Source organism: Eimeria acervulina, genomic scaffold (genome assembly GCF_000499425.1).
Source record: "Eimeria acervulina Houghton genomic scaffold, Eah_scaff40, whole genome shotgun sequence".
NCBI lineage: Eukaryota > Apicomplexa > Conoidasida > Eucoccidiorida > Eimeriidae > Eimeria > Eimeria acervulina.
Genome location: NW_013549834.1, coordinates 3,883 through 24,800, shown reverse-complemented (window position 1 = coordinate 24,800; position 20,918 = coordinate 3,883). Strand labels below are relative to the sequence as shown.

The 20,918-nt window shown below is 48.8% G+C and overlaps 4 protein-coding genes across 4 annotated transcripts in view; 3 read left to right on the top strand and 1 right to left on the bottom strand.

The window, feature by feature from the left end:
• Positions 1 to 878: 878 nt before the first annotated feature.
• Positions 879 to 1,688, top strand: EAH_00008380 (hypothetical protein, conserved; the record flags this gene model as incomplete). The annotated part of the gene is made up of 1 exon (XM_013395595.1): positions 879 to 1,688. One exon carries the CDS (start codon positions 879 to 881, stop codon positions 1,686 to 1,688), a length of 810 nt encoding a protein of 269 aa, XP_013251049.1.
• A 2,975-nt stretch (positions 1,689 to 4,663) lies between these two features.
• On the top strand, positions 4,664 to 13,612 carry EAH_00008370 (hypothetical protein, conserved; the record flags this gene model as incomplete). The annotated part of the gene is made up of 17 exons (XM_013395594.1): positions 4,664 to 4,862; positions 5,058 to 5,084; positions 5,243 to 5,329; positions 5,431 to 5,505; positions 5,737 to 6,145; positions 6,341 to 6,477; positions 6,775 to 7,086; positions 7,315 to 8,196; positions 8,674 to 8,724; positions 9,368 to 9,433; positions 9,800 to 10,000; positions 10,283 to 10,504; positions 11,261 to 11,472; positions 11,890 to 12,469; positions 12,668 to 12,685; positions 13,261 to 13,328; positions 13,571 to 13,612. 17 exons carry the CDS (start codon positions 4,664 to 4,666, stop codon positions 13,610 to 13,612), a joined length of 3,588 nt encoding a protein of 1,195 aa, XP_013251048.1.
• Positions 13,613 to 17,628: 4,016 nt separating this feature from the next.
• EAH_00008360 (hypothetical protein, conserved) lies at positions 17,629 to 19,065 on the bottom strand (the record flags this gene model as incomplete). The annotated part of the gene is made up of 2 exons (XM_013395593.1): positions 17,629 to 17,806; positions 18,230 to 19,065. 2 exons carry the CDS (start codon positions 19,063 to 19,065, stop codon positions 17,629 to 17,631), a joined length of 1,014 nt encoding a protein of 337 aa, XP_013251047.1.
• Positions 19,066 to 20,791: 1,726 nt separating this feature from the next.
• Positions 20,792 to 20,918, top strand: part of EAH_00008350 (hypothetical protein, conserved) — a gene marked incomplete at both ends in the record, with an annotated part of 1,303 nt that continues 1,176 nt past the window's right edge. The window contains one exon of the mRNA XM_013395592.1: positions 20,792 to 20,906. Within this exon, the coding sequence (XP_013251046.1) occupies positions 20,792 to 20,906 (115 nt within the window). The remainder of the gene's footprint in view (positions 20,907 to 20,918) is intronic.

Here is a 20,918-nt window from a genome sequence, read left to right as displayed (position 1 = left end):
ATCGTGCGCTGCCTGCGAGCTAGCTAAAGGCTCATCTAACTAAGCTATTAGCTCTTCAATAGTCGTAGTAGTGCTCCTCCCGTAGGAGTTTGCGCTGTACTTCGAACCCCTCCACGTTGGGTTAGTATCTTCGCTGCATTGTGCCGAGTTTGTCGGCGTTCACGCAACCTTATGCGAGCATTTAGGGCATCAAACCCCCTTTAGACAAAATATTTCTAGGCTTCAAAGTGGAGCTGCACATTGTGCGTACCACGACGCATCCTTCGTTGGCGAGCTTTCTCGTTACTGCGTTTCTTATATCGAGTGCAATGCATTGTTTCCCTTCCTCTGTACATAATATAAAACACTTAAAAGTATTCGGTATATTAATAAGAAAGTATTAGAGATGGAAGTGTAGCGAACGGCCTCCAGGGACGCGCCTGCATGCCGGGCACACTGCAGTGGTATAGTGTTCTGGGCCAGCGGTGCGTGCGTAGCTGTGTTGTTGCATTTCTGTCTCGCAAAAGAACATATTTGTTGAAGTGAAGTTTTCTGTTTGTTCAAAAGGTAAATAATAAAACACAGATTTTGATATCTGATGACTTACCCGAGTGCTGCTCTCGCAACCCTCCCATTGCAGACCTTGCCGTCGATTTGGCTGGCAGTAGCGCACCTCGCCTCGGTCTTGCGCTTTAATTCGGGAGCACATTTTTTGTTTCATCATTGTGAATAGATTCTTTTTTTTGAACACGCATATAGGAGGTGTATGCAGGAAACTTACCTCAAAAGGACACGGAAGGCGACAAGCAACATTGCGCGGGTCACTTTGGGCTAGCTGCTGCAGCAGCAGACTCCTATTCTCCTTGCTTTTTTTCGTTCTACTCTGGTAGCTTCCCAACATGGCAATTCTAATATTTTTGCGGAGACCCCTCAAGGCAGCCTGTATTGCGGTCTCCCTCGCTATGGCATACGCTGCCTCGGTCTCGGCAGTGACAGTGCTTCCCAGAGGTATTCCAAGCAACCATTGGGGCCTATTAAAGGAATATCCAGCTTTTCTTGATGCCGACTTTCCAAGAGAAGTAGCAGAAAGAACGGAAGCAGTGACAGGAGAAGGGGAGGCGCTGGATGCAGAAGAATCAGTTACCGATGATGCTGTATACCAACAAGAGGATGGCGACGATGCAGCCGACTTCAATTTGGCTTTTCTAGAGGACCAACTGCGTGAATCTTCTCTCTTGGGGAATTCTGCTGCGCGGAGTTCCTTTAGCTGCACTGTTTCGTTTCCTGGAGGATACGCAGCGTCTCCTGTTGTTGAGGTACTTGGGGAAGGAGCAAAGCAAACCACCGCCACTGCTATATTCGTTGATGAGGACGCTCGTTACTGGACGCACGGGTTTGTAAATGGTGTTACTATTCCCTCAAGTTTCCGCTTTGGACCTGTGGGCGCAGGTGGCGACTACGCGGATATCCATCCTCCAAAGGGCAGTGGTCGGCACACTTATACAGTTGTTGTCTATGAAGGGTCTTTAGACTTTGGGCCTTTACTATCATCACTACAAGGATCTCCCTGGAGCAATAGGAGCCGTGCTGTGGGTTCAGTAAAGGCCATTGTCGATGACTTTAGGCGGCAGAACCCAGGAAAGCCTGTTGAGGAGCTGTGCAGGTGTTCTGTACGCGTGTCGTATGAAGATATTGCCCAGCAAGAGTGAATCCATAGACACACGAAAAACAAAGAAACATCTCTGCAGTACTTGAAGGATAATTGCTTTTATAGTGCTGGCGATGTGCTCCCTTCTGCATGCTGCGCTGCTTGGAAGGCGTCGCAACAGCAGCAGTTTTACTGCCAGCCCCAAAATATCCAACGGCAGCGTCATTTCATGCTGCTGCTTTTTTATCAATATGGGAAACTATTGTGGTCTACTTCCTCGATGAGGAACAGCAGTAACGATCGCTCGCTGCCGCTGCTGCTGCCGGTGGTTCTGCTCCAGCGAGTAGTACTGCGTCTTCTCCCTCCGGGGACTCTAACAACAGCAAAAGCAAGCAACAGCAGCACAAGCAGAAGCATCAGCAGCAGTGAGAGAGCAACAGCACTGTTGCAACAAGATGCAGTCATGAGTTCTGCTGAGGCAGTAGGTGTCGCTGCTACCCAGCCACCTCGGGCTTATTAATCTGTATTTAAATGCATAACATCAGCTTATGCTTGAATCTTTGCATGATGCTTCTCTTCCTGTTGGAGGAGAAACAGACGAAATGCACCAACCTCTCCGGTTGTCTCCATCTCGAGTGTATATACAGAACAACTGTTCACATAACTGTACCTCACTCTTTTAAGTTTTCAGTACCGCTGGAAGGGGGGGTCTGTCTGGAATTGGCTTATAGGCAGATATGAGATGTATCTACAGCAGCACTGCTTCATGAACTGGGGTGCTTGGTGTTGCTGCATGCATCAGAAACGCATGCAAATAATCTCGAGGCTCTATAAGCTGCCGTGGAGGAGGCACTGCAGCGTCTCAGGACAGCGCTTGTGTAATACGAAGGCTACAACTAAATAAATAGAGAAATACCAAATAATGAGAAGCAGCAATAAGAGAGTTAAGAGGGAATAGCTTCGAGTTTGTCTCCTTCGGTCTCCAGATCCACAACAGTACAGACACTACCAATTCCTCGTGCAGCTGTTGCTGTCCTCGTTGCATTTATTGCTTATACTGCTGCTTTTACTTGTGGCTCAGCTGCTGCTGCAGGAGAGATACTCCGATGCTTACTTATCCCTAGCAGTATGTTGTTTTCAATAAACTGCGTTAGGCCTTGCAACTGCTGCTGTGAGTACTCTCGTTGCTTCTGCTGCTGCTGCTGCTGCTACTTCTAGACTACTACAGCTATTGCTGCTCCTGCATCTACTGCATCGCCGCACCCCTCCCTTCCACCCCCAGCCAAATACTCACTCATAAGCGGAAGGCAAAAGAATGCAGCTCAAACCAACTGCTGCAGGTGCAGCAGCGGCAACTACAGGAGTAGCACAAACAGCAGCAGCTGCAGCAGCAGCTGCAACAACAACAGTAGCAGGAGGTGAGTAGGAGAGCACTGAGGCGGCGTTTGTACAGTGCTAGGTGGGCACGAGCGCGCAACCTGGCTAGCTAAGGCTGGCGATTGTCATTGACATGAAAAGGTTCTCTAAATGCAAGAGCTCAGGACTTCAATTAATGAACCAAGAAGAGCTGCTGCTTCTTCCTTGTGACGCTGAGCTCGCAGAGGAGGCGAAGACTGCAAAGATAGATTTCTAGTTTCCATGTTTGTGGCTCTACGTATATCCCCAGCTACTGCACCTAACAAATTGTATCATAATGTATTATAGACTCACTCCTGCACTTGTAATTAAAATGTGTTGCTTAGTTGTTTCTCTCTGATGCATGAGGCAACTCACACACCTTTGTATTGCCCCGTATTGCAGGCTGCTTCCCACGAAGTTTATTCATTAAACGGGATGTTTACAGTTTTTCCCTCCTGGTGTTGTTGTTGGTGCCTTCTCTCGGTTTGTATATCCATAGTCGTCTTAGTAAACTGGTCTTTTTCTGGTACATGTTATGTCTCCTTGCTAGAGATGCAAAAGAAGAACCCCAAATGCTTCTTCTCAGGCTTACCTGGGTACGTACACCCCAGTTTGGAGGCTGCATCTTGTTGGTTTGCGCCTATGACTGAAGGGGAAAAAGTTTGTTTGCACTGCTATTATTATTTCTACTATTATTATTGTTAATATTATTATTATTGTTATTCAGAACGGTGCGGTTGTGCTTGGAGGCAGCATTACGCGCGAGGCGTACGAACAACGGCGACCAAAGAGGCCCCCACCTACAGCACCACGGTAGGTCTTCTGCTGCGCATGATGGAAGAAGTGTACAATAATAAAGCAAAAGAGGTTTAAAAATAACGATAAAAATGAAAATGAACTATAACTGATTGGCAAAACCAGAAATGTGTACCGCGCAGGCAGTATGACCGCCGCAGACACCCCGTAGGCTGCACAGGGCCGTTATCATATCGTCATGTTTAGAGAGAATAAGAAACCTGAAAATCCTTCCTTTGAGTTTAGTTTTAATTATATTTCGCTGCAATTTTGTTCAAAGAAACAAATAGAGCAAGACAGACGAAAATAAACGTGGAGACCGCAGCCGACGACAGCAGCACAGTTACTTCAAGGCCCCCGCTCAGGCCTTCATGCCCCTCCATTGAGGGGTTTGCTCGCTTGGGGCTTGGCGATATACTTCTATAAAGCGTTTGTTTTGTTTATTTGTTGTATTTTTGTCTAATTATCTGTTTTAATTTCAAAGATTAGGCAGAGCAAACGATCACGCGCCCGCCACCATCTCACTGCTAACCTGAACGAACACCGAAGGACCTCGGAGGCGGTTCCTTGTTTTGTGTTTTCTTTCATTTGTTTTTTAATTGATTGAAATATCTTTTGTAATATTGCACAATAAATCCTCAAAGAACGCTCCAAAAGGAGGAGCGGCGAGAAGGAATGGGGATCGGATTCCAGGCCCCATTGGGCTCCATTCCATTGGTTCTCGCCTTCTTTCCTTGGCGACTTTGTGGTGTACAGGCAGTGTAAACATCTTTGTTGATATTCGTTAAGCCTATATAAATCAAAGGAGTGGCGAAGAGAGGCAAAGGCAGTACAGACACCGCAATGAGCAGCAGTAGACTCAGCGGGGCCTTCGGGGCAGCAACAGCAGCAGCTGCTGCTGCTGCGTTGCTTCTATCTCCCGTCAGCTTCGTTCTTGCAGGACCTTCTACTGCTGCTCCTATTGCTCCCCATGGAGAAGATCCACACGCAGCGTCGGGGCCTCCCCAAGAGGACCCGAACCAACCCCAAAGGGAAACCCTAGGTAGGACTGCACGCCTACATGAATGCATGCATGCATGCACGCAGGGAACCCCGAAAGTTCCTGCCATTTTCAGGCCTTCTTTCTGTGCAGCTGCTATCTTCTGTTAGGGCCCCTCCGGCTACTTTAAAGATAAGCCGAAACCTGAAGGTCCATATATTATAACCTGAAGTCTGAGGTGTTTGTGTTTGTTTGCAGAAGAGATGTCCTCGGACCAACTTGACGGTGAGTTTTTTGGGCTGAGATGCAGGCCTGCATGCAAGTGCCTGCTTGTGAGCGCATGCATCCATGCAAGCATCAAGGCATGCATGCATTGATGCATTCATGCATGCATGCCTGCATGCGTGTTTTGGAGCTTTGCTTTGTTTGACTCTGTTTGTCAGCCCTCCTCGAAGGCATCGATATGTTTCGACCGGGGTCGAAGCCACTGGGTCGAGGAAAGCATTACGATCCGGCTGCTCCGGTTGAAGGTGAGCTGTCAGTACACCTCAACCCAGCCCCATTTCCCGCATACATCTGCATGCATCTGCATGCATGTAGAGATGTGTGCGCGCTCGTGCTGTTCTTTCAGGAACTACGCCACAGGATAACCTGCAGAGACTGGAGGAGACGCTTGGGGCCACCAGGTTTGCCGGGGCCCTGCGAGGTAAGGCTCTGTTTCATTTGTACGTAAACAGCCTCAAAGTTGCCTGCACACATGCCTGCATGCATGCATGCAGAACGGGTGGAAATGCCAAGAATTCTCCTGGTGATTTGTTGTTTGTTTGTTGTCTGTTTCTTGTTGTTTGCCGCGTCCTTTAGCTGCTGCAGCTTGTATTCCCTTCATTTGGGGTTTAGGGTTTGAGTTCAATGGTTTAGGGTTTGTGGGGTGCTGCAGATAAAGGTCAAGAAGGCTGCATGCGCCTGAGGGAGCGCAGTGGGGACTGCCCCTCTGCCTCTGCTGCATCTGCTGTTGCGTCTTTAAGGTGCAACATGAGGGAGGTGGAGGCGGCGAAAGAGGCGGCTGTACAGCTTGAAGAGTCTCTCGTGGGATCGACCGGTGGGGATCGTCTCCTCTGCTCCCGCCTCTTTACTCGTCTTCTCCTCTACATCGACCTCATGGTGTTCTATCAACCTTTTAGGTCCTTTCAAGAGGGAAAGTCTGCTGAAGATGCACTAAAAGAGGCATTTGTTCATTGGGGCTTCAAGGGAGACAATCAGGAGGGCGCCACAGCGACACCCCCAGAAGTTATCGCTGAAACATCTTTGCTACAAGCCAGGCAAGCCCCAGCTGTCTCCTTCAAACCGTAAACCCTAAACCCTAAACTCTAAATCCTTTATGCCTCTCTGTCCCGTCTCTCTGTCTCTCTGTCCTCCAACCCTCCAAACGAAAAGTTAATGAGTCACGAGGCTATGGCGCGGAGGTATCCATAGGCTGAAGGAGACACCTGCTGCATGCAGTGCATGCAACAAGTGTTTCTCTCTGTCTCTTGCCTCTTTAGAGAAAACCCAAAGCCTAATGCAGACGACCTCCCTGAAGCTCCCCCCGTAACAATTGCTGCGAAGGACCTCACTGACGCATTACTCAACAAAAAGCCAAAATCGCAGATCTTCCTCTCTGCCTCCTTTAACCCCACTTGTAACTCCAAAGAACCCTAAACCCCCACCAAGACAAACGCACATCTAAACGCTAAACCGTAATATATGTCCCACGCCAAACCCTAGGGGACGCGACGCCCTGAAACCTCCCCAGGCCTCTATTTAAAGCCCCAATTCAACCGTAGTAGCAGATGCATGCATGCTAGGGCTTTTAAATGAATGCTTGTATGCATGCACCTGTGGAGGCATAGAAGACTTGAGCAGCAGAACTTTTGCTCATTTGTTTGCGTCTAAAAGCGTGGGTTTGCATGTTTGCATTCATGCGTTGTGCATGCAGTGAAGATGGGGCTTTTGTTGCTGTTTCTGGCTCATATTCGTTTCTCGGAGTTGTTTGTGGGGAGGGGACGCTCGGCTCGTGTTCGTCCCTACCCACGGGTGCTTCTTTTTCTCTCGAGTTCTGCTGCTGCTAGAAGGATGCAGCTGGATAAACTCTGTCAGATTAAACTCCAAAAACAACTCGGAAATCCCCGCCTACCCGAGAGTCTCCTCTATGTCCCCAGGGTCTTCTTTCAGCGCCAGCAATTCAGTGCCGGCTACGCCCGCCTTACATGCGACCTCCTTGAGGATGCTGTCCTCATTGCCCAACGCAGTCAGCCGCCATGCATGCATGCATGCGGATTAGCCAGCCCCTAATTGCCCTGCTTCGGTTCCTTTATCTGCTTTATTGGGCATCCATGCTGTCGAACACAGCGGCACTTTCAGCCCTCTAAATGCATCTCTGTAAATATGCATGGAAGCGCGCATGCATGCATGCATGCATGCGTGGTTGGGCAAGAAGATGCATGCAGTAGGAATGCATGCATGCATGTGCGTTCAGGCTACGAACGGGGCTTGGCGTTTTTTAATGAGCTGATAAACCAACAACCTCCAAGAGAAGGCAAACGACTGGCTATTCCCTTGCAGCTAAACACCACACCGGATGTAAACCTGAGGAGACTGTGCTTTGGTCTCCACAAAAACCCCTCACCCGCTATCCTCGAGGGATCCGACCCCTGCTCCGTAAACGATCTCCTCCTGCTGCCCCAGCAGCAGCAGCACGAGCAGCAGCAGCACGAGCAGCAGCAACAACACGAGCATGAGCAGCAGCACGAGCATCCGCAGCAGCAGCATCATCAGGACGAGCATGAGCAGCAGCACGAGCATCCGCAGCAGCAGCATGAGCAGCATGAGCATGAGCATCAGCAAGAGCATCCGCAGCAGCAGCATCAACAGCATGAGCATGAGCAGCAGCAAGAGCATCCGCAGCAGGAGCAGCAGCAGCACGAGCATGAGCAGCAGCAGGAGCACCCGCAGCAGCAGCAGGAGGAGCATCCGCAGCAGCATCAGCACGAGCATGAGGAGCACCACCAGCATCCGCAGCCTCAGCAGCATCACGAGCGCGAGCAGACGCACGAGTATCCGCAGCAGCCGGAGGAGGCGCACCCACCGCAGCAGGAGCAGCAGCAGGAAGCCGAAGCCTCTGGCTCCGGTGTTGCGGCTCATCCTGCAGCTGACGAGAAGGTGCAGCATGAAGGGACAGGGGGAGGCAGAGGAGAGACTCGGAAAGCCTCAACAGCAAGTGGAAATGAAGTCGAGGCAGAGACAAGTTTTGTGCAAGGAGCACAAGACCCCATAGTGTGGCCTCGGCATCAAGCAACAAGCAGCTTGGTTGTCGATCGAGAGAAATTAAATTTCTACTTCAACATCATTGCAGCTACGGGTCTGTCTCCTCGCAGGTCTCCTTGTGTCTCCGCTGATGCCGCTGCTGTGTCTCCATATCTCTGTTGCATGCACTCTCTTGGGGCTTTTTCGAGCTATCTCTCCCACCAACTTCTTTCTCTTCCCTACCTCTCTATCCCCTTCTCTCCTGCTGTCTTTGAATTGCCATCTTCTCTTTCATTAGCCTTAATTATTTTGTTTTCTTTTTCTTGTGCTTGTCTCCTTTTCTCTCACCCCTTGTCTGTGTGCCTTCCCCCCGTCGTATTACAATCCACAGAACAGCGGCCTCCTCCCACTTCATTGGTCTCCTAACAGCCAAAAGGAGACAGCTAGGCCTCTGCTGCCCTTGTTGCCAGTGCACGCATGCATGCAAAAAACACCTGCATGCATACAAAAAAGCGTGCACACGTGCATTCAGGCATGCATGCATGCATGCTTGCAGAATTGTCGGGGTGGGATGCGTTTGGGGTGCATGCAGCGGAGATGGAGACGGCCCTTCCAGCCATAATGACCGAGCTGTCTTCAGAGTGTAGGTCCTACATTGAATGAAGGAGATATATATATATCTAGGCATACATATGTATATGTATATGTAAATATTTACGTACGCACAAGCATATATATATATATATATATGTACGTATTTGTGTATGTATATCTACTTTTCTATATACATATATATGCATATGTCTGTATACATATATATATATATATAAATCCATGAAGAAACAACAATATATATCCATATTACGTCGCATGTCCAGTTGTATGCAACTCGTAGTGTTGTCTATAATGCAAAGGCGACGGAAAAAACGGAAGATCGGCTCAAAGCTAAGATAGAACGGACAGGAGACAGCAGCAGCTACCGGGCGCGTTTGCCTTCGTGCAATTGCATGCAAACGTCAATGCATGCATGCAGTTGCATGAAGATACCCACTGGCCCCAGCTGCATGCACCCCTTCAGCCCATCTAAGCACAAGCTGGATGCACTTGCATGCATGGAAATACACCTATATTATGTGTATGCATGGATTTGCATGCATTTGCATGCACTGGTTCACATGCATTGATCTGCATGCATCTGCATGTCCTGATATGCATGCAGTGATTTGCATGCATTTGCATGCACTTGCATGCATGCACGCAGGTGTGTGGATGCAATGCGCCCGCAGGGTCAGACTTTCGCCTTCGAGAGGACCCGCGTACGTACGACGCAATTGTTCAAGCGACTCAAAAGAGTAAGTGGTTTAAAATGAAATTTGCAATATCGTTTTAACAAGATGTTGCTTGCACTTTTTTCTTTCTTTTTAAAAAGGAGAAAGTGCAAGCGGGTTTCCAGGGAAATGCAGAAAAACTGCAAACCGAAACTCCCCATTTATGTTTATTTCAGGGTTGGGGTGTATGAACAGCCTGAAAACTTGAACTCCCGCCAAACCCTTTTATACAAATATGCATGCATGCATCCATTCATCCATGCTTGCACTGGCTCACATGTATGCATTGGCTTACATGCATGCATTAGTTTACATGCATGTAAGCATGCATGCATGGGGCAGTTTGCATAATGTGTGCGTGTCTGTGTGTATGTGTTTGTGGCTGCGTAGACCGGGGATACTGTGACCGGCTGAAGACAAAGGGTTTTCAAAAGGAGTTGAAGAAGCAGAGAGCGAAGTCAGCGATGGATTACGCAGTGAAGTGCACGGCAGCAACGAGCGAAAAACAATGGAAAAGGTTGAATTGCGAGAAGTACATCGCTTTATATCATTGCAACTTCTTTGAAAATACCTGGAGGATACTCGACGATAGTGAGACTATTACCTGCAACGCACACAACAGCAAAGCCCCGAAACAGAAAACTATTCTCCATCTAGAAGAAGAAGATATCAGCAAGCAATGCATGCACAAACAACACAGAAAGGAGCAACGCAAGACGAAATGCTGCAGCTTACAAGCCCCCCCCCCTTCCACATGCACACACGACAGAAAGCCTGACAAATCGCATGCATTTCTACTAGGGCTTATGCCGGGGACTGCGCTGCGGTGGATGTACACCTGAAATGCACATGTTATGGGTTTTCTGCATGCAGGGGTTGACGTAGCACATGCACTAGGGTGGCTGGCGAGGCAAGAACCCTGTGTAGAAGAGCTTTGCAAAGACTGGCGAAAGCTGCACCCCTTCACAATCATAACATCTCATCCTGATGTGTACGAACACTTCGGGTTGTACAGCCCCTGGATCCGATCGTTGCTGGTCCTGAACGAGTGGTTTGGTCTCTTTGAATTTGAGAAGAAAGGTGCTGCCAACAGAGGTGAGCTGCCACCCTTTCATCGAGGGTTCGGGGTTTAGGGTTCATTGTTGTGTCTTTGCTTCCTCTTTGGGTTTTTCGTGGCTCATTTCGTTGCGGTGTCTGAAACCAAATACTTTAAACGCCATGGACCTGCACTGTTGCATTACCTTTTGCTTGTTATATTATATTCCATCTTGATTATTCTTGCATGCACTCTGCTATTCCCTTTTTGCAGATGCCATATATGGCTTAAATGGGTTCCGAGCTAACTATCTTTTGATGGGGAGAAGAAGCAAGAAAAGTCTTCTGAAGAAAATATTCGCCATCTTCGAGAAAAAACACAAACTCACAACTGCGCACGTCCGGTGTATGTCCCACACTTTCCATCAATGCATGCAAATCCGCATGCATGCATGCCGGGGTGCATGCGTCCATGCACGGTTGGGTGTGTGCATGCAAGGTTGCATGCATGCATACAAGGTTGCATGCATGCGTGCAGCATTGTACGCATGGATACACGGCTGCATGCACGCATGCATGCATGCATGCAGAGGAATGCATGGGCGGGAATGCGTGAAAGAGATATTTACTTTGTGTAAATTTTGCTTTGCCTCTGTGTTTGAGAGTGATGCGTTGATGCGTAACCATAACAAGAAATGAATGATTTGTTTATCTTTTGAGTGTTGTGGGGCTGTACTTCCGTTCAACTTGGGGTAGGGTGTATGTACACGCACAAAGTAACTTCTCTATTTATGCTGCTTTTCTTTGCTGGCGCAGTCCTGAAGTCTCAGCTTTCGGCAGATGCGTGGGAGGCGCTACAAAGTGCATTTAAGCCTGTTGTTCATCCTGATGTATTTCTTCATTTAAATCAATATGCTGCCTTCTACAGCAATCCTTCGGGTGCAGTGCGAGATCCTGGAGGCATTTCTGCAGAGTTAGACGCAATTATAGAGGGGTGGACGTACACCGGAATGCCAAAGAAGGCCCAGGTAACATGCGAGGAGGCCAGCCCCACTAAACAAGTTGCATGCAGCCATTACAGATAATGCAACGTGCATGCAGTTTCAGTTTGGGGTTTTTTGTTGACTCTGCCCTTCACCTGTGTGTTGTGTAAGCGAAGGAGGCCACTGAGATGCTGCGTAGCCCTATTCGTTTGGTGTGTGTGCACCTGCTTCTGTCTCTGTTGTTTGATGGTTACATTCGCTTTTTTGGTGTCTCTTTCTCTCTCCTTCCTTCTGCTGCTGCATCTGCTGCTGAGTTGCAGCTGCTGCACCTCAGCAGCAGGTACATAAGAGGTGGCTGGAGGATGCTTTGTTTCTGTTGGTTTTTTCTCTTGGGTTGAAATGGCTGCCTGCACAGTGTTATGCATTTATTTCTTCGTTTGTTTTGGGGTGTATAACTTGCAGGAGAAGCTAAGGAGGGGTTTGCAAGCGGAGACAAGAGATTTATTAGGGTTCGACCTTGCAGCGCCTCCCCCTGAAACAAATGCTTTAAACACCAAACTAAAGGAAGCACTTGAGCGGCATATGGGTATATTGATCGAACAGGAAGATATGAGAGAGCAGCAGTGGGTTTCATGTCAGTGTGCATCTCGTGCTTCATACTTCATTCAGCTGCTACGGGATTCGATGCATTTGCTGCAGCAAGCAGGAGACAATCTGCTGCTTGTGGGTCTCCTTACTAATCCTAAGGAGACATCTTTAGGGAAAAACAAGAAGAGCCTCTTCCGTCGGCTTAAAGAGAAAGTCTCTAAAGCTGCCAGCAAACTCCTTCGTATGCCTCCTTTCCAAGCACAACACGCCACCTTAGCTGCGGTGATACCAGATTATCCCAAGGTCGCCCTCTTCCTAAAGGAATTGTCTAACATCTATCACAACAACCCCACCGTCTTCGCCTCCACAGACGTCTTTCAAAGAGCAGCAGAAACCCTTTTTGATGACTTGCAAGACCAGTTCTTCAGCCCCCAAACCGTTCCCCCAGCTGTACGTAAACCCCAACAAGCGCCGCTCTTTGTGGTGGTTCTTTTACTGCATGCATGCATGCGTGCATGCATGTACACCGACATGCAACACAACATATCCCGCCTTTGCTCTCTCTATCTTTTCTTCCTCTCCTCACCCCATGCACTCCCCTCCATTATCTGCGCTTTGTTAATAATGGTTTGTTTTTTTTTCGGTTTTGCAGGTGCCGCTAACTGCATTGGTGAGCCAAGTGGACTCTCTCTATGGAACGCTAGACAGTGAAGAAAGAGCAATAGAGTTTCGGCGTTCTTTTTTCTCTGTTTTCTTTTCACATATATGGAGATTAGCTTTGAACGTAGCAGCAGATGGATGGGCTCGACCGGATGCAGCAGCAGCAAAAGAAAAGCAATATAGCGACCCAACTTGGCAGCGCTCTTTATATGACCCTCTTCAAGTAAACTCCTTTAGAATGGTTATAGCGGGAGGAGACCTAAGCCGCACTCTTCTTGATAATTTCCTTCCCCCCAGCCAAAAGAAATTACTCAAAAGACTTCGATATGGTTCTGCTTCGGTGTTTGCTTACCATACCCAACTAGCTGGTCAGGTGTACAGACACCTCAGCTACCCATCCTTTGGTAATTTCCTCTCAGCACAAGCGCCTTTCTTTGGACAAATGATTGGGCAGTGGATACACAAGAGACAAAGTGACAGAGCTGCAGAAATCATGGGATGGGTGGGATTGGCTCTCTTCTTTGCTAGCTCCGTTGTCGCGTAAGAAACAAAAAGGGTTTAGGGTTTAGGGTTTAGGGGGCCTAGGGGCGACTTCCCTCGCTCCTCGCTTCTTTATTCAGGATTTTCTATTTTTTGCGCATCTAGAAGTTGTGGTGATTTGTGTCTTTATTGGTTCTTCTACTCGTCCTCCATCTACTAACATGCGCATCCCCGCATGCATGCACGCAACTACATTCGCCAGCATGGATACACCTACATACGCAAATGCATGCATAGAGCCTTACGTATGCATGCCTGGATGCATTTGCATGCATGCGTGTATGCATGGATGTATGGGCATATATAAGTGTGTGTGGATTGCCTAATTTGTTTCTGTTTGTTTGTGTTTGTGCAGCGTTGCAAATCAGCTGAATGCTCTGGCGGAGATTCGGGCTGAGGGTTTGCATGGGGCTGCTGGGGGTGGTGGTGGTGGTGGGGTTGCTAGTGGTGGTGGTGGGGTTAGTGTAGCGAATCAGTCAGGCCTAGCAGGTAGTTGCGGGCCTTTAGGGTTTTGTTTGGATGCACCTGTGCAAGAGGGGGGCGGGGGTATAAGTGCGCAAGACTCTTTAAGCTCCCCTCCTCTCTCAGCATCACCTGTTCTTACCGCTGTCTCCGTTGTCTCTAAAGCTGTTCTTATGGCATCTCTTGCTACCCTTGTTGGCCCCGCACTGTCTGTTTATGTTATTGTTCGCTCCCACTGGAAGTTCTTAGAGAGGCTTGAAATGGTGAGACACTCACTAAAACATAAAAATATAAGCAATAAAACAAACAATACACAATGACCCTACTCATACATACAGACACATATACACTGCAGCAAGAGATCCTAAAAGCGAAGCTTCCACACAAACAAAACATAATAAAAAAGCATAAGCCGCACAAAGAGACAACTTTGCTATAAAAGAAAGGAAGACAGGAGAAACAAAGGCTGAAAAGGAGACCCCTGCTTAGTTAGCACCAGCAAAAAGGAAACAAGTGTCTCCCCATGTACAACATAGCATGCGGCATTTCTATATCGCTGCTATAGCGAAGCTGCTATTGAGTGTCTGTACACCCCAAAGGAGACACTTAGACGAGAGATGCTTAGAGAAGGCAAGACACAATCAAACAAAGAGGAGAATTTAGCGCAGCCAAACAGCAAAAAGAGAAACAAGACAATGGAGCTCCCTATACACCTGAAAGACTTAGTCGCAGTAGTAAACAGGAGACACAAAACAGAGGATGAAGGAGATACACACTACGCTATACACAGCAAACGGCACTAGGGAAAAGAGAGTGATGCTGTCTCTTCCTTTCAGTTTGGGTGCCCGCTTCATTGCCATTCTACTAGCCCTAGAAGTAGCTTCATGTTTCTGTCTCCTCGGTGTCTGTCTCCTCGCTGCAGCAGCAGTTTGTTTCTGCTGCTGGTTGTCTCTTTCCTTATTCTTATTAGCTGTTATTAGAGAGGTTTAGCAGGAAGAAGAGACAAATGCATTTTATTTGTTTGTAGAGAGCGTATATACCTCATTTCCCTCTCCATTTAGGGTGTATCATATGGCTCTCCTTGTCTGGTTTAGGTGTATATCTGTCTCCCTTTGTTTCTTTTAGGGTGTATATCTGTCCCTTTTGTTTCTTTTTAGGGTATACTTCTGTCTCTCTTTGTTTGAATGCTTGCAGGCCCTCGGAAACCTATGGAAGTCGATGCTATATAAAATAAAACACAGCCGCTTTGGAAGATGGTATCGCAAAATAAAAGAAGGGAAGAAGAATGCACGTGAGGCGAAGAGACTGCAGGAGCTGAGCAACGGGAAGCAGCGGCAGCAGCAGAAGGAGTCTCGACGCAGCAAGAAGAAAGGGAAGAAGACAAAAGGAAGAAAACAACAAGATAAACAAGCACACAAACAAAATGATAATCACTGCCAGCTTGAAGATGAGACCTCCTTCGACCTCCAATCTCTACAAGACCAATTCGTTGATATATCGGATGGAGGAGACAGCAACAACGGAGGAGGAGACAGCAACAACAGAGAAGGAGACACCACAGACTCCCAAAACACTAAACGAAGACGCAGCAGCAAACGAAAGACAAGCATTACAGAAAGGGCTATAACAAGTTTAAAAAGAAGTGTCTCCGTCAAGAAACTTCTACCAGGCAGCAGAAAATCATACGACACACAAAGCCAATCCTAAATAATCATCCTTAATCAATGCAGGCGCCATATATGTATGTATATATATAATGCATGTATATATATATATATATATATAACAGTAGTATGCATATATATATATATATATAGATGCGTACTGCTCTATAGGTGTATATATATATATATATATTGCGTATACTTATTATATACTACTGTATATATATATATATATATTCAATAATAAGTGTGAGACAGCGGCACTGCCTGTAGAGGCGCGAAGACTGCCTTAGGGCGCCAACTGGGCCTTAAAAACCACCCAAGGGGCCCCAAAGCAGCCTCCAAGGGGCCCCAAATGAAATCCAAAGAGGTCCGTAGAGGGCCCCCCCACGGGTCCTTAAATGAACATTCATAGGGGCCCCTGGAGGGCCCTCAAGGGGCCCCAAATGAACCTGTAGAGGGGTCTCTGAAAGGCCCCCACGGGGGCCCAAAGAAGGCTGGAAAGGGGCCCCTGGGGTCCCCCAGAGGGCCCCAAATCACCATTCAAGGAGCCCCTGGAGGGCCCCCAAGCAGCCCCAAATGAGCATTTAAAGGGGACCGTCGAGGGCCTCCAAGGGGCCCCAAACGAGGCTAAAAAGGGGCCTCTAAGGGGCCCTCGAAACGCCCAGGGGGTTGTAGCTTTAGGGGAAGTGGACGGGATGGCTCAGGTGTATAGGCAGCTGCAGCTGGGGCTGCGCGCTGTCTTGCATTGTATTTGCTATTGAAGCCTCTAAGACTGCATTTTGTAGAAAGAGGGAAGTAGGACAAAAGGATAAAGGAAGCAGCAGAGGCAGCTGCAGCTAAGAAGATATAAAGCATTACTGTACAGACACCGCAATTGGTAGCAGTAGCTAAACAGCAACCTCCCCATCTCTAGGCAGCAAACAAAACTCCAAAATGAAAGCAGCAGCACTTTCCGCTGCCGTGGCGTCGCGCATGCATGCGCGACAGAATTTTGGGGCTTTTTCTCGGGGCTGCAAATACCCCGTTGCAACCTAAGCACAGAAAACGCATCCATGCATGCAGCGCATGCATGCATAAAAACGCATGCATGCATCAAGCGCATGCATGCGCCTCGATCTGACTAAAGACAGTCCATACATACACCCCACAGTCAAGTCTTGGCGGCACCACAGACAAACACCCAAAAGAAAACAAAACGCCAACACGAAGCAACACAAACAAAAAGCAAACACAAACAAACACACGCATACAAACAAGCACAGCAGCCCTTCGCCACGGTATTCAATCCCCTGTCCAGCAGCAAGCCAGCACGCGTACTGCAGCAGCAGCAGCAGCACCAGCAACAGCAGCAGCAGCAATAGCAGCAGAGACAGTTCAAGTAGTCTTTATTCACCTGTCTCTGTTTGGGCGATAGAAACCCCACCTCCTCCAACATCCCATCGAAGTCCAATGCTGGGGCTTTCCAGCAGAGACAGCATTCTGCGGCGCATGCAGCGGCCCCATGCATGCATGCATGCGTGCATGCAATGCATGCACAAACACACCTTCCCTAGGGGATTGCATGCACGCATGCATACCCGTACGCAAGCATGCATGTATGCCCGTAGGTGAGTGTTGGGGGTGTCTTGCGTTAGGGTTGATGCATGCGAGTTTGGTTTGTGCATGCGCATGCAGCCCCAAAGGGGTTTGTGGTGCTTACTATTGGCAATTTGTCCGCAGTGTTCGTCGGGGGGTTTGTCTAAACGCCTCACTGCGCTGCTCAAGTTGTAGGCCGTGGCGGTGTTGCTGCTGTGCATTTCTGATAGAAACTGCTGCAGCAGCCACCGTACAGAAGGGAGAGGGTTTGCTGCTGCGTCTTGCAGCACCAGCCCCGTGCATGCATTCATATGAAATGCATACGGCAGAACCCTCAATGTGCTGAGGCCTCCAAACAGACGAAATAAAGCCAACTCTTTCTTCTCCATCACCACTAGAGGTCGACATAAAACAAATAGCGGCTGCTGTCTGCATGCGCATGCATGCACAAACCACCCAATACACCCTAAACCCTAAACCCCACGCCGAAACCCTAAAACCCTAAACCACAGACTAAACCATACAAAAATATAAACCATACACTAAACCCTAAACCCTAAACTCAACACCCAGTCTTCCCAGCCCTAACTCCGCCCTAAACCCTAAAGCATAAACCCTTAAGGATCATTCATGCATGCATGCATGCATGCATGAATGCATGCAGCCCCACCCCCTTCTCCCCTGTTCTACAGATGCATAGAAAAAGCTTCTACCTGCCATCAATTGCTGATGTCTCCAAACCAAGGCAGCGGCCCTCCCCGTAGCTGAGTCGTTCTAATACGGAGAGAGCTGCTGCAGATGCAGTGTCTCCTGTGCATAGATATGGGGTGTACGTGCACCTCAAATCCTGCTGCATGCGCTCAAAGTAACCGCGCAGAACCTTGGCCCTGACACGAACCAAAACAAACAAACCGACACGCAGCAATTTAAACCATGAAGCAGCAACTGTTGCTGCTGCCGCAACAGCCTTGCTTTTGCGCTCCTGCTGTTTTTGCTGCTGCTGCTGCTGCTATTGCTGCTGCTGCTGCTGCTGGACTGAACAGCCCGACTTTCTTTTATATGCCACCGCAAAGCCTTCGTGTTGAGTGTCTGAACAAATTGAATTCTAGTAACGCTTCAACTAAACCCTAAACCCGAAACCCTAAACCCTGACCGCAAACCCTCAGCATGCAACGCGCGGTGTCTATACACCCCAAGCCAAGAAGCACAACGAAAAGAGTCTGTGAATGCGATTTTGATCTAAGGGTGCGGTCTGTCTAGAGTTTAGGTTTTGGGGTTTAGGGTTTAGGGTTTAGGGTTTGGGATCGTACACGAGTGCCCTGGTGAGTCTTTCTGCTGCTGTTTTGTCTACAGCAAACGTCTCTGCGAGGAGACGACGCATTCTTTCTTCTTGCTGCTGCATGCGTTCAAGTTCTTCTCTCCCCCAGGGCCGTCCATCGGGGTGTCTGTACACCTCAACGGGAGCTGCTGCTGCTGTTGCTGCTGCTGCTGCCTCTCTTCCTTCCTGCTGCTTCGCCAACACGTAAGAAAAGGAGAAGCCCAGAGGATGCAGCAGCACACACTGCACGTGGGGCCCCACATCTGTGGCTGCCTTCTGAACCTGGAATGCGAGGCTGTCCCCTTCATGAGGGGCGAGACCCTGTAGAACAACCCCGCTGTCTTCTGCTGCTGCTGCTGCAGCACCAGCAGCAGCAGATGTCTGTACACCTGAAGCGCAGCAGCAGCTCTCCCCCGCAACCCGCGCCGTCACCACTGCGGCTGGGGGCCTCAACAAACGCTGAATGTCCACATGCAAGGCAATGCATGCATTGAAACCGCGTTCATTGCGTCCAGCCCCAACCTTCTCTCCCTCTGCACCGTCGCGGGGCCTTGTTAGTCCCCCCCCTTTTTGCTGCTGGAGCAGACGCCTAGATAGACGCTTCTCCACGCTTTCTGCTGCCAAATGCAATAAAGAAACACTCGCATCCCCCCCAGATACGGCAATATACAGCGGGACATCTTCGCTGTTCAAACTGCATGCAATGTCTTTCTGTTGCTGCTTGTGCTGCTGCTGAGGCTGCTGCTGAGGATGCTGCTGCTCCTGTTGCTGCTGAGGCTGCTGCTGCTGAGGCTGCTGTTCAGATAGCCGCTGGCGCAAGTTTGCCATTTCTGCTGCGAAAGTCTTGCGTACGAGCAGCAGCAGACAGCTACGGCAGCATTTCTCGCGTACGTTGGCTACCGCCAACTCCTGAGGGCAGCGGTAGCAACGGAACCTCCCTTCTGCATCTCTGCGCCTGTCTGGCTTTGCAGGGGTGCGGCTGGCGCCCATGGCGTAGAGTTGAGGCGAAGCTAACTCAAAAGTAATCAGTACCGGGGGGCCCCTCTACCCCCACAGAAGGGCCGCTAGAAAGATGCAGCAGGAAGTTCAAATTGAAGGTCTTCTTGGGCGCATCAACACGGGCACAGAGGTGCTGGATCGAGCCACGCAAGTGAGAAGAAGGGGCCCCCAGGTGTACGCATTTGTATTGTGTACAGGCAGCTGCATGTACGGGGGCAGGGCGAAGGGGCATAGGGAGAAGAAGATGAGACAGAAGAACTGGCCGTTGAGGACCTCTTAGAGAAAGAAACACTCAGAAAGCCTGAAAGTTAATTGCAAATTAGCTAACATTCATCTTTTGCAGATTCGGTGTTCTCGTGTGGCTTGGGGCTGGGAAACGCCCCACAGGAGGTCTCGTAGATAAAGAAAAAGAAAGATATTGGAATAAATTAATAAGGAGTGCGGTAATAACAACAAAATGAAAGGAAAATGATGAATTATCGTTCATGAGTTTAAAAAGTGGAATTGCAGAACGCCGCTGCTCGGCTGTACGTACGGCTCAGCAGCAGGTCGCAGCCATATATGGGCATTGTTTGCATTTGCAACGTAGGCTTGGTTTGTTTGCGTCTTTTGATGAGCAGCAGAATTTCTTTTTTGTTTTTACTTTATTTCTGCTTTGCTTCTGCCTAACTTAGGCAGTAAGCTGTTGCTTCCCTCTTCTTTCCCCCCCGCACAGGTCCTGAACAAACGACTGCTTTCCTTTCCTGTCGGGTCTACGGCTGCAGCTGCAGCATTCAACTCAAAAGGCGCTTACTTGTGCCACTCCTTTTTCTCCGTCTTGCACAATTCAAGTTTCTTGAATTTGCAAATTCAGCGGTACGCGGATCTCTTTTTTGTCTTCCTTCTTCTACTCCTGCCGCTTCTCCCTCCGCCAGCCCTGGGGTTTGGGGGCTGTCGGGGCAGTTGTTTACCTAAGAACCCTCACTCTGTCGCTTTCGTTTTGAATTTAATCTCCTGGTCTTTTTCTGTATTGTTGTGAGGGCTTCATCAAACTTGCCTCGACGTTCTGTTTGCTCGTGGAGCCCCACAGTCGCCCACCGCCCTCTGCGTCTGTGGGCATGTGCATGCGCTTCTCTTTTCATTACCGCTTGGTTTGTAGTTTCTTTTGGAGCAGGGGCTGTGTCTGTGCATGGGTCTAAGGCTCCTGGAACGCCTATAGGCCGTGCATCTCCTCCGTATGCCCCCTGTTGTCTGTAGCAGTTTGGCTGTTATGTTGCTGCTGCTGCAGCAGTGAAGTTGAGCTGATGCATGCGGAGAAGGGAGATGGGAGGGAGTCTCTATTGTTTATATATCTTGTGTTGTTTAGAGCTGTGATGTGGATGGTTAAAGGACGGCTTTTTTGCATTTGTTTGCTTTGTTTTTAATTGTATGCATGCTTTAATATAATTCCTTTTGTGCATTAGTTTGTGCGCTTGTTTGTTTATTTCTGTGCGTATATTTACAGGTTTATTCTATTTGTCTAGGATTTGGTTAAGATCTATTTCTTTTTATTATCTTTCTTGAAGCCTTTATAAAGATGTATTCGGGGGGTTCCGGGAGTTACGGGGGAGCGAATGGCTATGGAGGTCCTGGAGGCTATGGCTCCGGTGGATATGGGGGAGGTGGATATGGTGGATATGGTGGTTATGGAGGTGGGGGTGGTT